This window comes from Aspergillus nomiae (assembly GCF_001204775.2).
Source record: "Aspergillus nomiae NRRL 13137 chromosome Unknown contig00062, whole genome shotgun sequence".
Taxonomy (NCBI): Eukaryota; Fungi; Ascomycota; class Eurotiomycetes; order Eurotiales; family Aspergillaceae; genus Aspergillus; species Aspergillus nomiae.
The window spans coordinates 94744-111656 of NW_015378117.1; the positions used below are offsets into that span (position 1 = coordinate 94744).

General features: G+C 47.6%; 4 protein-coding genes across 4 annotated transcripts; 1 reads left to right on the forward strand and 3 right to left on the reverse strand.

Moving 5' to 3' along the window:
* Positions 1-2799: 2799 nt before the first annotated feature.
* ANOM_004110 (uncharacterized protein) lies at positions 2800-3330 on the forward strand (the record flags this gene model as incomplete). The annotated part of the gene is made up of 1 exon (XM_015549367.1): positions 2800-3330. The coding sequence occupies one exon, from the start codon at positions 2800-2802 to the stop codon at positions 3328-3330; it is 531 nt and encodes a 176-aa protein (XP_015408995.1).
* A 2037-nt stretch (positions 3331-5367) lies between these two features.
* Positions 5368-6090, reverse strand: ANOM_004111 (uncharacterized protein; the record flags this gene model as incomplete). The annotated part of the gene is made up of 2 exons (XM_015549368.1): positions 5368-5835; positions 5893-6090. The coding sequence occupies 2 exons, from the start codon at positions 6088-6090 to the stop codon at positions 5368-5370; spliced, it is 666 nt and encodes a 221-aa protein (XP_015408994.1).
* Positions 6091-6931: 841 nt separating this feature from the next.
* On the reverse strand, positions 6932-8786 carry ANOM_004112 (putative beta-glucanase; the record flags this gene model as incomplete). Its single annotated transcript, XM_015549369.1, has 9 exons — positions 6932-7188; positions 7239-7268; positions 7324-7427; positions 7486-7572; positions 7621-7730; positions 7780-7934; positions 7979-8333; positions 8383-8471; positions 8528-8786. 9 exons carry the CDS (start codon positions 8784-8786, stop codon positions 6932-6934), a joined length of 1446 nt encoding a protein of 481 aa, XP_015408997.1.
* Positions 8787-9449: 663 nt separating this feature from the next.
* Positions 9450-11186, reverse strand: ANOM_004113 (GMC family oxidoreductase; the record flags this gene model as incomplete). The annotated part of the gene is made up of 1 exon (XM_015549370.1): positions 9450-11186. One exon carries the CDS (start codon positions 11184-11186, stop codon positions 9450-9452), a length of 1737 nt encoding a protein of 578 aa, XP_015408996.1.
* Positions 11187-16913: the final 5727 nt, after the last annotated feature.

Consider the following 16913-nt stretch of genomic DNA (forward strand, 5'->3'; position numbering starts at 1 on the left):
TACACTCCTAGTCAAAATATTCCATGATACCCTGCAAAATCATCCATCATTGCCCCAACCTGCGAAGGACACGCTGCGTGATCTGTTTCTTCTATTTGCTTTTTTTTTTCACATGGAAACGCAGGCCTACGACTGTAAGAAACGCCCATGACACGCTCAGCTGGTCAACTAATAGCCAGGTAGTTTTCCGTTCCGGGGCGGTTTCGCAACACGATCTCGATGAGCTACCGAACCGTGTGCGACAGCTCATGCCGTCGGCCTGGTTGACGCATGGAAAATTCCTGATTATCTTCCAGACAGGTATGACTAACTCCCCTAATGTTGCCCAGTTGGACCATGCTGATGCAACTCTGCTAGGTGCGCTCGGACGATTTGACGGTAAAGTCTAAAAGGATTTGTTTCACCGAGCCCACCGTCGCAAGCCCTTGAACGAATTGGCATTCAACCCGAACTATTGGGAGAATGAGCTTGTCAAAGGGGATAGTAGGGGATGGTTGTCTGTTCTCGCTAAACTATGATATGCTAGCGATCTCAGCATTTGCCACAGCCCTGAAGAAACCTCACACAGGTCTATATAGGACTTAATTCCGTGGTATTGCCGCAAGTGTTGCCCTCTCAGCCGGACTACACGATTATACCTTAAGGATCATTTGGTAGAGCAGCCAACCTCTGACTCGCGTCACTGTGGTAGTTCTACCAAAGTAATTCAAGTTCAAATCTGACGCAATTTACCGTCTACCATACTTATAGGAATCTGTACTCTGAACTTGAAAATTCCAAGTCATTCTTCAACTGCGATAATACTTCGGGAGAATCCATCAACTAATATCATACCAGGGACAAACCATCCTGTTTCTAAGAATAGCACCTGTCCATTTTTCAAGAACGTTGTTGTGGAGTATAATACTGGATCTTACATGAAACTCACATACGCCCTGCCTCCATAGCCATCGACTTTCCAGGCCTAGAATCATGGTCCTCTCGAGCTACGCTTTATAAGGGAAATAATCTTGAACAAGGATGGTACAATTTGATCTGGTCAAACATAGGAAATCCGCTTAAGCACCAAATTCATCCTCAAGTAAAGAGACCTAGAAATAATGTGCGCGAGCTTTTTTGACGCCTGCTAATGAACAAGAGCTCGGTGCCCTAACTGCAAAGATATGCCTTGGTTACATCACATGTCTCATTCGCAGTGCGGGACAATCTCAGCTTATCCTGGAAAAAGAAATATTTAACAGCATAATGGTCGTTTAACGAACCCAAGCACACTTTTGCGAATCTTCTGTCCGGATGTTCGTGAGACGCAGGATTACCTGCATACTGGTTCTCGTTTATGTGTAACAGGTGCATTCGCAATAGCCCTTTTGGCACTTGAATGTATATGGGGAAGTTGCAGAGCCACTGCAATGATATGCACACCAGTTTGCGCAGATAAACTCACAGGCGGAATCTGTAGTGCAGAGCTCGCCTGTGGTGTACGTACCACATGGTTTGGGTTTGGGCACGTGGGCTGCTGTAGCAGCCACAGCAGCAGCGCAGGCAGATATTATAAGAGTGGCAGACGCTATATTAACGTACATAATAGCGTCAAAGAATCTTCGAGGTGGGTATTATGGTTCCTGAAAAAAGATTGCTATGTCCCTTTTGGGTTTCTCGCGTGAGGTGTTCAACACCTGTGCAACCGCTTCTTATATGTTGCCCCTGGAGACACCTTCCCCATGGATATGTTCATCGGTGGCCAGATGTGAAGTCATTTGAGGTTGCAGCTAGGTTCAGAAGTGGCGGGATTTGAGCCCGCCACATGCAAGATGACGATGAGAAGGTAGATAATATGTTGGATGGAGCCATTTGTCGCCCTTATTTGCAAGTCATGGCTTTGATAATCAAACTTCTTTCTCCGTGCCTTGAAATCCAAATCAAGGATCCCCTGGTTGACTTGTGAATTGACCTGGCAGTGCCCAAAGCTTGCTATTTGATACTGATAGCGGACGTGGATCGTAAATATCCAATACCACATGACTATATCGCCAACAGCCAGTCGACCTAGTAACTCAATTTTATAGCGTAGATCAGTCGCTCTTGCGCGATTGATTAAGTGACTACCTCCCAAACCTGTATTCTTTGGCGGTATCCCGGGCTGGATCTTTTCACAAATGGTTCCAATTGCCACATGTTTATAAATAGAGTGATGGCCAACGAACATCATCGGCTAGGACTCCGAGCCGCGTACACAGTATGCTCAGCTGATCCATGCTACACCTTCAATAGGCACCTTACACTCCATATATCACACGGCGAGCAAGCCTAGACTGGCCATCGGCTGCCCCACCGTGGCACGGGTCGACATATAATTTCATCGACCATGTATTTGAAAACTGTGAGATATGAATTTTAAGCATGTATTTTAAGACCAACTCTCCAACCTCATTAACTGCCCTAACAATTAAACTCTCTAAGTTTGACATAAACATGTCTGTCACAGAAAGGATTCGTGCCATGGGTCACGTATGTGGATTGAAGCACGTTACTATGCTTTAAGATATAGATTAGTCTGGCCAAGCTTTACAAGAAAGCTTGTGTTAAACTTTAGGTGCTTTCGCACTACGCAAAGTCAAAAGGTTGGGTGATTGAGCAGTTCATCTGGAACACAAAACGCTATTTGGGAAGTGGCGAAGCAGTCGATAGACCAAGTCGTCTCTTACCACATCCCGCTCGTCCTATATAGATTTCGGGAATCTTTTGCATTTTCTTTCTAGCTTCTAATACCTTCATTTGTATTCGCTGCATTCTCCGAACATGACATACATTACCAGCTTCCTCGTCTCTCTTCTAGTGGGAGTTGCATCTGCAAATCCGGCCTCTGTCCACGATCAACAGGGATCCAGTCAAACCCTGATCTGCCCGGGCCTGAAAACCGTTAACAACGGCTGTATTCGATATACCCGAGGATTTGACGTGACCGGTGTTACTACTGAAGTCGATCTCAAATTTCCACAGGTCAAAGACGAATGTGATTGCATCCAGGAGTGCTTGAAACGACTCGATTCGTGTGCCAACTATGTTTGGAAGTTCTCAACTCCAGAGTCTGTTCAATCGGGCCATCGCACCTGCACGTTGTATTCGAACTTCAACCTTCCACCCAAAACAAACCTAGCCTTCAATGTTGACAAGTCTACGAACATTCAGTTGTTGAGTCCACAAAATAATCCCCAAATGGGTGGCCTTGTCCCCCAAGCCTTTAAGGATCAGAAACTTAATACCACCCCTGACCCAGATGCTGTTTCAGGTCCTGTCTGGGCTTTAGCAGATGGGTCCGTTCAGTGTTAGAAATGTCATGCTTGTACAGGGCAAAGTCCATCATGCGCACTACTTGTGACGGTGTTTGGCTGGCGATAAGGTAAATTTGTCAAAATCGTTAATGTTGCCTGGTGTAAAGGCCTTAGTATGCAAGTCTGCCTGTTTTCAATCATTTCCCACTCTAAACTCTCTGTCTTGGAAATATGATATGCTCTGTTCCTTGGAGGTACATGTATCGTATTCATGTACTAGTGTAATATAATAGCCAAGATAATTACATTCACGACTATTAAAAATTAGGAAAGTTTGTAGAAGACGATGGGTTTTGATATATATCAGTAAAATATCTGTTCATAGTATAACTAGGGTTTAATCATAGTGGTGTGTCGTTTAGTTTAGTTACTCTTACAATATTACTACCATTATTGAATTCATCTATGTACTTTACTCAAGAATAAATATCTAGTTTGACCGGCGGGCTTCTTTTCTTGAGCTATGTGTATGATAGAAAAGGGGATATACAAGGTTACAATGAGAGCGATGTAAACAAGTCGTCGAACCAATATCGCAGTCAACAGATTGTACTACACTTGGCAATGGCTAAGCCTCTTGAGGCGTTTCTGGCCAACGAATTAACGACTGATTCCTGCTCGGTACGCCAACACATTGAGGCGATGCAAGGCTGATAAGCAGAAAAATGAAAAAGAGGAAAGAAATTATAATATATGCGGGGATAGAGTCCAACGTCAAAAATTCAACACTACCTGTGCAAAAGTATCCATGCACACAATCACGTCTGCCATGACACTCCAGATGAGCGACCAGATTCGTGGAAACCCAACGTCTCCACAGCATTCCTACACCGTATGTTTTCAAGGATCAGCGACATCCCCTCTCGAACAAACAGCCGCAGGAAACACGCCCGGAACCTGGATACAAGGTCGCGAACATCCACAGCAAGAGAATTCCATTCGGATCCTGTAAGATTCACAAGTTCTTCGCGCCAGCTTCATGTTGACCAACATCCCAATGATGATAGTCTTGGCGGGGTTGATCTTGCACCGCACTTCCCATTCTCGCCCGAGGTATTTGATGAGATTAGGGTTGTCCACAACGTGCCCAGCGATCCTTTGCAATGCCGTAATGGATCCTTTTTCATCAAATATGTTCTCGAGGGCAGGAAAATGGCCGTAATACTGTGCTTCAAATATGCCCAGATTTGCCTCTCAATGGAATATGATCCTAACCACAACATCACTACTACTGTGGTTCGTCTCAGCGATGCGACGAGCATCGGTGTCCTGGCCGGACGCCTCGCCTCCTTGAGGTGCTTCGCATGGCACCCCTTGCTCCTCCCAACTGTCTTGATCGAACATATGGTAAACCAGTTACCAGGTGCAGTTACTGACCATGGTTCCCGGATCTTGACTACCACCAGGAGGCCATTGAAATTACTCTCGATTACGAAGCGCATGGCTCAAGAGTGCTCGCAAATATTAAAATCTCTGCAAGAACTTCCAACCTCTGCAGTATCACCAGATACTCCCAGAGCAGTAGCAGCAGGGACATATTGCGTTGATTCCAAAGTGTCCCATTTGACCTTTTCAATTCAAAATATCCTCGACCAGTGTGACATGCACGCTTCGATAAACAATGAAGACCTGCAAAGCGCTACTCAGCGCCTCACCCAGTCCGCCGATTATAATGCCAAAGTTATGACGGTGTTAACCGTTATATACCTACCTTTGTCAGCTGTCGCAGCTATTTTCAGCACGAGCTTTTTCGATGTCAAACAGGAGGGTGGGTTGACAATTTCCAGTGATTTCTGGATATTCTGGGCAACTGCTGTGGGATTATCCTTAGCCACGATGCTTCACTTGGTGAGGCCCGAGGCCTGGTATGCGATATATTGTCGCGCAAGAGGTCTCTTATCAACTTGCACCGAGTCCTGGTCTAAGAAGAGATGAGACAAAAGATGATCTTAGGAATGTCTAGATATCGAGCAGATATTCCACTACAATTGCTATTCAGCTCACCAGGACTTTATCTCCCGTGCACTATATAAACCTAAGCATATTTATAACCCCAGCCTCCATTGTGCCCATCATGGTATCCATTACCATATCCACTCTGATATCCACTCTGATATCCACTCTGATATCCATTGCTGTCAGACTCAGCCTCATCACCATCAAATTCCACCTCATCCTCCTGCATGTCACCATCCTCCCCATCCCCATCATCCTCTTCATCCTCCTCCTCACTAACATCCTCCAGCTCAAACCGCCGCACACACCCCCAAGCCTGAAACGGCGCAGCCACAAAACCCTCAAACAACTCCAACCCCAAACTCTCCATATCATAGGCGCCCTCATCAGTCATCGCCAACGCAACGCAATACACATTACAACCACCCCGCAACAACCGCTCCTTAAAAACCCCACTATTAACCTTCTGCATGTCCTTCTTGACCTCGCCGCGGAATTTTTGTGCGTTCCAATAACTCTCGCATTTCAGCTCGATCACCACGCATTCCTCGTCGACATATGGTTAGGCGAAGGCTTCCGCGCCGGATGTGTACCGCGTCAGGACGACGTCGGCCGCTTGGCGCGCGTTGTTCTGGTAGCAATTGTCCTCCGGGCCGGCGTTGAAGAGAAGTCGCATCTCTTCTTGCGCCCAGCCTTCCCAGCCACCTTTGGAGAGGTGCGCTTCGCTGATTTGTTGTGCGTTTGTGGAGCCCCAGTCGAGGATTGCGTCGAATATGGTGTAGTTGGGGGGGTCGGTCGTCATGGTCCTGGTCTTGGGGTGGTGTAGGCGGCTTTGTGTAATGTCTTGCGTTGTTGCTGAGGGGGATTATTCGGATCTCTTCTTCGAATTAGAATTTACTTAGCCTTTGGTAGAGGCATTTCTAGGCGCGTACTGACAAGCACAGTTGAGTTGTGTTTTGAGCAAAGGTGATATCCCCTGACCCAGGAGGTTGATGCTCTATGAGCAATTCAGCGACAAAGTGTTCTTCTTGTTCTAGAAACGCTGGAATGTCTTAATGGATTTGTACAGGTCTGAACATATAGGTATTAAGTAGGCGAGGAAAGCAGGCAAAGAAAAAAGGTTTATTTTTTCGGGGTCCATGGGCACAGACTGAACCAGCATCTTTTCACGCTTAAGAGGAAACCAGTATCACTTAATCGTCCAGATATAGTATCAGCAATCCACCACACGAGGCGTTTAGAACCACCACACTCTAACTAATTTAGCGCCATCACAAGGTGGTCACAAACACAATATCTATTTAGACCTTCTCGTAAATACGCAAACAACCATAGCCAAGTTCGACCTCAACAATATGCACATGCCATCCTGGCTTTTCGTTATTCCTCAACGACTGAGGGAACTATAATGCAACCCCCGGTCATTCAGGTCCATCCTAGTCCCCACCTGTGTCCTAGTAGGTCAATGAAAACCAAACATGTCGGGTTCATTCTTTGTACTATTCTACCTTATGGCCCAGACGGACAATGGCATGTTGGGACCTGAAACCCGATTCTCGAATAAGATTAAATTGAGTGAAAAAACTAGCTATTCTCATCTATGCTAATCAGTATATTGTCAAATATACAGTGCAGCGCAAAGTCTATTTCTCCGGAGGATACACCACGATCCGGTCCAGGTCTGCTCCCTTGTAGTCAAACCCGTTGTAAAGTCCACCAATCGTGATAGTATTCTTCTTTCCCTTCTCAAGAGTCAATTGCAATGGAGTGGAGAGGATGATGCTCTTGTGAGTATCCCGTTGATAGAGCGTCTGGACGTTGGAAGTGTCGCCATTGACTACGACGCTGCTAATGCGTCGGAGCTGCCATTCGCCTCCGATGCGATCAGGGGATCCGCCAGCTGCAGGTTTCGTTAGCAATTCCAAGACAGAATATGAGAATAGAGCTTACGTTGGTCTCCGAATCCCATATCATCGGTGTCTAGTGAAGACTGTTAGTGGGACTCTTTCCAAACAAGGAACCGGACTGGACTGACTCTGGTAGTAGAATGACACCCACTGCGGCTTGCCCGTGCCTTCAATACCTTCGAACGTGACTGTGCTGTCGTTGCCGTAGATGCCGGTTAAAATGGTGTTGTCGCTCGCGAAGTTCTATAGAGTTAGGCGTGGACTGTCCGGCGGAGTGAAATGGTACTCACTGCCTCTTGCTTGAATGCATTTCCGGACGTTTTGCATCCTTTCCGTAGTAGGTCTTTCCTTTGACTGGTTTCCATTCTCCGGTTTTGCTATCGCGTGTCAGTTTGTATACCCTCGTGTAAGATGGCTAAACATACACATTCAGGTCGTAGACGTCGTTCCAAACCAGCTCTAGCGTTTTCTTCTTGTCGTCAATCTCCATGGGTAGCCATATGTAACGACTCTCCCAAAGCGAGTTCGAGTCCCACTTGTGCATATTAGCAAACACACGGGTAAACACACTAATACCACCGTACCTGGTCACCAATGTAGAGATATGTAGTCTTCTTCGAACCCTTAATCTTCAATGAATACCCGGACTGAGAGTTGAATGTGCGCGTGTTCAGGGGCGCCACTATGAACGGCTGGGACCAAGGGCCCTCCAGCGAATCAGCCCGGAACGCAACGACATCTGTCTAGTTAGCTCCAGTCGATGAAAAGGGCAATCACACTCACTGTTCGGTCTGTAGCCAGTCTTATGGCTCATCAACGCGTAATAACTGTCATCCGTTTGGATGATGGTAGGCGCCTCGAGATCGAACTTGTCGAATCGATAGATCACCTCTTCCAGCTCTGAGACCTCCTCGTTGTACCGAGTAACATAGACATCGCGACCCTCCTGGCTATCTCCGTTAGAGTAAAGAGCATACGATCGTCCATCCTTATAATCCGTAAACAACCCATAATCCTGCGACCAATTACCCATCGGCGCCGAGACATTGACAAAGGTATAGGGACCGGCGGGGGTATCCGACGTAGCTAGGCCCTGTAGCAACAATCCATAGGAAGAATTATCCGCATGCCAGAACATCTGCGACGACATTAGCAGACACATCTAACAGCCGAAGGTACTCACTCACATGGTACTGCCCAGCCTCCTCGCTATACACAACCTTGGGTCGCTGGATAACATTCTCCGGGGAAATATACGAATGGTTCTTCACTGGCTCTATGCAAAACGACCATCAGCACCCCATCTCACCAGAAAATGACTTTCACCCATACCCAACGCCAACCCATGCGATTCCCACGTCGCCAAATCCTCAGAGCTATACACCGAGACTCCCCCACCCTCCTCCTGTCCTTCAGTCTTGTATTCTCCGTACCACCAGAATCGCCCCGTTTCCTCGTCAAAGGTAATGCATCCCGCATGCGCATTCGCCAGGTTACCATGCGTGTCGAGCCACCGGCCCCCGGGAACGATGTATTTGCTCTGCGCAACTGCGCCGCACAGCAGGAGCGACAATGCCTTGATTCCCAACATTTTTGCCAATTGATGGTGATTCGGCCCTGGGCGCTGGGATTTAATCTAACATTGTTTGGTAATATACGGAGAGCCAAGACGCCATCGGTTACTGTTACCCCGAGGTTGCGGGGCTAGTTTTTCCGTCGTCTTGTCGTGCGGGTTGGTGTCAGTGCACTGGCTTGGTGTTCCGCCGGAGAATTTGGGGTGGAGGCTCGTGTGGGTTTGTTATGGTGTGTCTTTGTCGTGGTGCCATTTCATCTGCGTTGTCCCGGGCAGATTGGGCTTGTAAACTTGGTCCGTGCCACGCTGTTGTCCGAAGGCTACCGGATCTGATATTTATACTTTTGGGTGCTCTGGGTCGCAAGGAGGCTCACGCCATGCGCGATTTGACTAGATGGCATCCTGGTGCAGTTTATCTTTGTGTTATCTCTTTCCTTGTAGTTCTAGCTCGGTGATGTTTCGGATGCTCGCCAAGCGACTTCACAATACTAAGGTAGAAAAGGCGTCGTCACTATAGGCCACTACCATTGAGGACAATGTTTCATAAGCCTTCAATCATCATTTCATAAACTACCTAAACTATGTACTAATTCCTTGAAAGTTGTGGACACAATCTGCCAACTTTTGTCAAGTTAGGTTTCACAACATCATTGAGGCACATTACATCATTTCATTCCATCATTAGTAGAGATCCTTGTGGTCAGCCTTGATCATATCGGCACACTTCTCACCCACAGCGTAGACAGAGTTCTGAATACGGCAGTCAGGAATAATCGGGATAACCGAAGCGTCAGCGACACGCAGCTTCTTGATGCCGTGGACCTTGAGCTTGGGGTCCACCACACCTTGGTCGATATTCTTCGAAAGACGGGCAGTACCAGTTGGGTGGAAGGCAGTCTGGCAGCGGTCGAGCACGGCTCTGTGCATCTCCTTGTCGGAGTCGAGGGGCATCTCCCATGGGTACTCGCTCTCCACGAGGTCCTTGAAGCCCTCGCCCTTGAGCAGCAGGTCGTAGCTGAATCTGATACCCTCGCGCATGGCGATGATGTCAAGGTCGCTGGCGAAGAAGTTCAGGTTGATGTTCGGCTGCTGGAAGGGGTCGGCGCTGTTGAGCGTCACCTCACCAGGGTCGGAGACCGGACGGACCAGGTCAACGACCACGGTAATGTGATCGCCTGTCTTGGGGGTCGGGAAGTGCCATTGGAAGGCGGTACCGAACATGCACACAAAGTCGAGCTCGAAGTGCGGTTGGCCCAAGGGTGAGAATGGGTCCTTGCCTCCGTTCGCAGCTTTCGCCTTGCGGTATTCGGCGTCTTTCTCGAGGTACTTGTCGATACGGGGGAATCCCACCAGCTCGAGGAGACCTGAGCCAACAGGGCCGGAGCGGTTCTTGTTATAAGCGGCAACGACGGCTTCCTTCTTAGGACCGTTGCGCAGGAGAACGTCGTCCATACCGAAGCCGTCCTTGACGCGCAGGACGAAGGGAACACCGGGGTGGTCCATCAGGTTCTGGCCGACGTGGCGGGAGTCCACGATAGTATTGATACCGTGTCTGGAGAGTTCACGGGTGGGACCGATACCGCTCAGCATAAGTAGCTTGGGGGTCTCGAAGACACCTTGGGAAAGGATAACTTCACGGTCCGCGTAGAAGTTCAGCTCGTTACCAGCGGCGGTAATGACAGTTACACCCTTGCAGGTGCGATCGGCCTCATTGATGATAAGGCGTTTGGAATGGACCTCGGGCACGATTGTGATGTTGGGCTTGTTCTTGACAAACAGGAAACTGCCAGACCGCTTGCCTCTGTAGATTGTGTCACAGCAGTGGGTGAGACCGTCCATCTCACCATCATAGATGTTTTCAATCAATGGCTGGCCCATGGACTTCCAAGCCTTGGTGAGGTTGTCACGGAAGGGTGCCATTTCATCGATCAACTCAGCGTGAGAGATGGGGATAGGGCCGCCACCACCAATCTTCTGAAGCTCAGGCGAGTAGAGCTTGGGGTCATCATGGTAGGTAGCACTCTTGCGAAGGTAAGGTACAAGGGGATCCCAGGTCCACTCCTTCCCGCCAAATTCCTCCCATTGATCAAAGGTAGCTTTGTGGCCTGGAACCCATGTAAAGTAATTAAGGGACGAGCTGCCACCAAGGGTCTTTCCACGTGTATTCGGCTTCTCGATACGTTCGTAGTCATCGCGCCTCACCATGGTGGTTTTATAGGCCCAGTCGTACTGACTGTTACGAAGGTCCATGGCAGAGGATGGGGTAATAATCTCAGGGATATCCTCAGGGTTCCCAATACCCGCCTCGACGATCAATACGGTGACATTGGGGTTTTCAGCCAGACGACCGGCCACGGTGTTACCCGCAGTACCGCCGCCGACAATCACGAAGTCGAAGTGAGATCCGTCGGTAGCCATGGCCGCAGGATCAGAAGAAAAATATCAAGAAAAGTGTTGGAGTCAATGGATCTTGTCTGATGAGTAGAAAAACTACCTTCATTCAGCGGAAAGCCTGGTCCCTTTTATAGACTTCTTCCTCCTTTTCCCCGCATGGTAGCTCTGGAGGATGAGCGTATGTCAATCTCAATACCAGACGAGTCATGAATCATGATAGCATCACGGTTCCAGTAGAGCGGGCTGCTACAGGGTCGAATTGTGTATGCTCTCTTGCTATTGCAGTTGTATACAATGCTACAGACGGAACCAACCTTGGGTGCGTGGAAGTTAAAGCGGAGTGGAGCCTCGACGGGTCGAGACTTCAGACCCGCATACCGCACTTTTGCTAGCAATTATTGGTCCAGTACTACTTCCCTAAAGGGTACTACTACTTTTTACATGCTCTCGAGATTATCAGTTAAGATCATCAGGGATCTGATAAGCGCTCTACGCTGGTTAGGCTACCCTGTCCAGGGGCGAGCGGATAAGAGGGGTTTTGTAGTTATACTCGACTGGAACATCTGCAGGATATACGATACGTATGAGTGACGTTGGCGATCAAACTCAGATAATTTGGATTGTAAGTGTATGGTTCTCGCCACCTATCACGTAGCTCGGCCACATAGGTATTTTCGAACTCTATGGCTCCATGACTTCTACAGTTGTTGTGATCACAGGCAGCGCGGCCGATATACGATGCAATATCGGCAGCAGCCATAGCTTTAGGCAGGTTTTTAGAAAAAGCTGCTCTGGACCATGGGCGAATCGGTAAGGCCGGTTTGACAAGTACATATGGAGAAGGATTAATCTGATAAAGGCAGTGAGCTGCGAAATTAGGTTCACCAGGTCCTAGGAACCAAGCTTCCGCGAGGAGCCAACCCTATCAAAAGCCAAGAACAGTATCAGAAGAGAGGTGGGCCTGGAGAGAGTTTAATTGTATGAAATCATGAGTTCAATGGCTCCATTTTCCAACGTGTACTAAGTAAAGACTCTACCAGCCCCGCTGCCACACGCACGGGGTTGTATCATTGGCTCACCCTTGGCCACCTTCGGCGGATCTGGGATTAGAGTCAGTAAATTAAGCATACCATGAATAACCTCCTCACCAATTTCACAGGTTTGCTAAACCCCTCACGATACTTTAGCCGCGGTAACCTCGAAACTGCCCACAACAAGTGGTATTCTGCCATCGTGGGGAACCACGTCACTAATGGACAAAAGAGCAAGGCTGGATGATCTGTCACCAGATACTGGACAAGCATTGCGGAACTTACTTCCTTAGCGAAGAACCTTGGGGTCCCCGCAGCCATCGGTTGTTCAAGATTTATCAACAGGCCCACTTTAAAGATAATCTGCGCATTCAAAGTCGACGTAGACCCACAGAATCACCAACCTCTTACAATCGATCCTGCAAGCCCGAAAAGTTTTGACCCACTGCGGATTGGGGGCATTCCTGCCACGACCACGCAAGCAAGGGCTCCGGTCAATCGTCCCGACGACACGCATGTACCAATGGAAGGGACACATCAGCAATCTGATCTATCATGATGAGGGGCGGCAAATATCCAAACGTGGGGTATTGAGGGGTTCCCTGGTGAGATATTCTGTCAAGCACTCAGTCAAATATAATATACCGACACTGGCGCATGGAGGTGGTTAGGGAGTATTGATTCCTGGTTAAAAATGCAAAACCTTCCGTCTATGACGTGAGTATAAGTTGACCTTAACACAATGTACTACGTCCCCACAGACACGGAATTCGGGCTGAAGGACTGTGGCAAATAAAGCTTAGATTGTGATTGTGATCCTGTACGCTTGATGTCACTAGATAAGTCCAGACCGAGATTGAGGGACCGCCGAGGAGTTTAGCGGCTGCAAATGGTGATCTCAAGCGGTGCTGTTCGCCCCTACGTATGCCGACAGAAGAGACCGTAGCAAACCATGCACAATGATTGGGCACAATGGTGTTCCTGTATGCTCATCAGTAGGAGTGCGAGCTAGTGTATACGATGGGCTCACTGCGGCTGGCGCTGATTACACTGGTGTCCTCGGCTTGTCACGGTCCTTGGATTCATTCCTTTCCATCGTATGTGTCTTTTTGTATTCACCAATAATCCCACGTTCATTCTAACCATGGCTCTCGCCTTTCATACCCTGTCAAGGCTACACCTAGCAAACTTCCAACTGAGAGAAGATATAACATCTCAAAAGGACAGTTTTAGTGGTATGCGTCCCTCAGCCTCTCTTCAGCCTCAGTTCTGTCCGCTTCGTTCACATGATTTAGAGCAGGACCGGCTCCTATCTCCGCGGTGGAGGGGTAGCCCATGCCCAAACGCATGGTGAAAAATGCATAAGCTGAAACGATCAATCATATCGCGCTTATTGTGGAGCTCAGTGACGGAAAATATGCTCAGAAGCCCACCCATGGCGGGGATCCTCGGCCGCGCTGCTGGCCCAGACTACTTTGGACGCTGTCATGCTTGTTGATCTTAGGCCTACACGGCCCACTGGAGACGGGGAAACGCCGAGAGTAGGAGTTGGTGCCTCCGATATAGGTGCGCTACATCGTGTCGTAAAACCGACAATCGCCTTGCATTGACGCCTTTCTGGTTGAACCAACTCGTCTTCGGCGAATGGCTGTGGTTGATCAATATGTCTATTTGGTTGGTCAGAGGACACTATCAGCTTGACTAGAAATATTCTGTTTCTCCGTCAATCAGCCATCTCTCGCTATTGAACAGTTTCATACGGTACTCCCTTGTCTGGATGGCAGGCTCCCCATGGATAGGACACCTGGCTTGAGTGACATGGGGGTTGATCCTTTCAGGATTCGGGTAACGAGCCGGTGTGACCAAGTAGTCTTAGAAACTGTAATTTGAGTTAATAGAGGTGATATATTATTCGTAATCAACTGGTTGAGCATATAGGTATATTACCATCACCTTCTACATACTTTACGTTGCACAGTGATGAGAAAAGCCATAACGGCTTACAAAGCAATGGCTTCAGTGTAAGGTTATGTTGAATGGCAAAGAATGGTTGTACCTCATGCTCCAATACATCCTAGTCAAGTTGACGATGAGCTAGAATACTTGAGCAACTATTGTGCGCTATTTAACCCAAGGCCCATAGGCTGTGGTGGATCAATTGGTTTTATCGTGACGCTGCCCTGGTATATTTTTCTTTGCTCTTTGATGTATGAATATATATAGCCAGATACAAATTTGCACGTGATGTTCGGAACAAGTAGCTAGATTACCATGAAAACTGATGATTATTCTACAGGAGAGTGAATCCCTGTCCCCAGAATGTTGATTCACAAGCCCAAATGATAGGAATGATTATGATGGTAATCACGCGTAGGGCATTCTAAGTACCACTCAGGGGTTTAGCTCTATTCGGCATGCAGGTCTGAGTATAGTGTTTAGACAGCATGAGATCAGCAACTCTGCATCTGAATCCCACCGAAGTTCGCCAATCGCCTTAAATACGTCGGGCATACGCCTCCGCCTTTGATGGCATAGCCAGCGCATCCTCCCGGACGAGATAACATATGGGTAACCTGGCCCTAAACAAAGCTTCCGATACATGGGATGGCAATCTTTCCAAGTCATTCTCTGTTTTATATATTGTCTCGACTCTAGAGACTCTGAGGGGCTGTTTAGATCAATGTCGAAGGCATGGATTGTCACACTGCCCAGGCTTTGTCCTACAGTTCGATATGGGTGCTTCGTAAGAAAGAGTATCCTGAATGCAAGAATTTCTGCCGATTTCCCTCCAGGCGCGCATGAAGTGATTGCGGTTGGCATGCGGATATACGAACACCGTGCCTGCTGTAGCTTCAGACTCTACTCAGTTGTGACCCTAGGGATCGTTACATTGCTGTAAGCTTTCGGGCAACGTACATACGCTAACACCGTACTGCGCATTCCTATCAAAAGTGCAAGTGAAATATAATGAGTTGCCTGAAATAGCGATGTGGTAAGTAGGATTTGCACAGTTGGTTTCGCATTCATTATTGCTACAAGGTTAGCCCGCCGATCTGTAGCTAGGCGCTTGAGCTGTGCCTCGCAAGGCAACAGCAATAATTTTAAAGCTGAGTCGCATTATGAGTACGTAGTAGTTTCAGACTGTAGGCTTTAGGTATAAAGCGTCGGCTGACTCGTAGTAGCTTACAAACTCAGGAGTAATATGAATGTTATTGTTTCTACCAATGTGAGAAAGGAACGGCGTAGCTCATTGACTTAAATACCTTGCGTTCTGTCTTGATCTAGAGAGTTCTGCCCCAGTAAGGTTTATCTTATTCTCTCCCATTTACCCTTACGTTCAGACTCTTCTGGGGATGTGGAATCTTTTTCCGTGAGTTGATCATCGATACGCTAGGCTGCCACTATGTATGCCTATCTCACCAGATCCGAGACTATCGAAACATTTTCTAGGGGCTGTAATTATAGTATATCTACCTCTGTGTAAGCGAACGATCGCCTGCAGAATCTACAGAGCTCCACCCAGTACTGCTAGCAAATCACATGGCGATCTCAGAAAGATACCGACTCTAACGTTCATCTATTTCTCCTATGTGGACGATTCACTGAAATATAAATTCGTTGCGATTACCCCATTTCCTCATCAGACCCGAACCTTCTGTCACATCATTCAAGCCAAATCACTATTTCATCCCTGCAAGCATGTATTCTTTCCTGCCTTTCTCCTTGCTACTTGCTGCAGTCCCTCTGGTGGCAGCAGTTAACCCCTGTGCTGGCCCTGGATTGGTAAGTGATTTCTTCGTCCAACAACAATTACTACTTGCGTAGTTGATATCGAAAACATCCTAATACGACGTCTAGATTTCACAGATCTTGTATGCGGATAGAACGCAGCCGGTTGAGATCTGTGACTGCTCATCTGAGGTATGTTAACAAAACTTGAATGACGAACGAATGCCTTTCGTGGCTTTGCCTGCTGACTGCTTTTATTTAGACTGAAAGGATTGTCGGCGATGTAAGATATTACCTTGGAAAACTCTCCATCTAAGAAGACAATATTAACACCCATCCTTAGCCTGTGATGCTCGCCTGCCTATAAGGGAATCACCCAATCAATTTGTTTATATGCGATCGCCCAAGTATTAGAGAGATAAGCCCTCGACGGATCTGAGAGGCGCTATCATATACCATGACGAAGGGAGATGAACAACGCATAGAGTTTAAATTTTGGACATAGGCGTAGTCCTACGTCGCGGAAAGCAGTTCGGTCGGGAACGCATCCGCATATGTCGATAGGTACATTGTCAATCATCAATAGCCATGCAAATGCAATATGATATGTCTGTTGTCAATCTGATGTGCCAACTGTGAATAGGTTCAAATGAGGATGCCTCGTTATGTTTCCGGACTGATAAATAGAAGTAACACCGATAGGAGTGGACTTAGGTCAGGTGGACACTAGTGACAGGACCATAGACTTGTACCTTATTTCTATTCAGATGGAGTTGAAGATGGTCAAGGGTGGACTAGGCTGTGCAGTGTTCAAGCAGAGACAGATACCGTTGACCAGGATATTAATACGACTCATTTCCCAGCCCTATGCTAAATCTTCTCACAGAAGGCTCTTTCATAATACATCGCATTTCTCCTACAATTAGAGATACAGTGTAGTAGACAACGCCTTTTTATTTTTATTTTGGTTTGGTTTGTTTGTTTGTTTTTT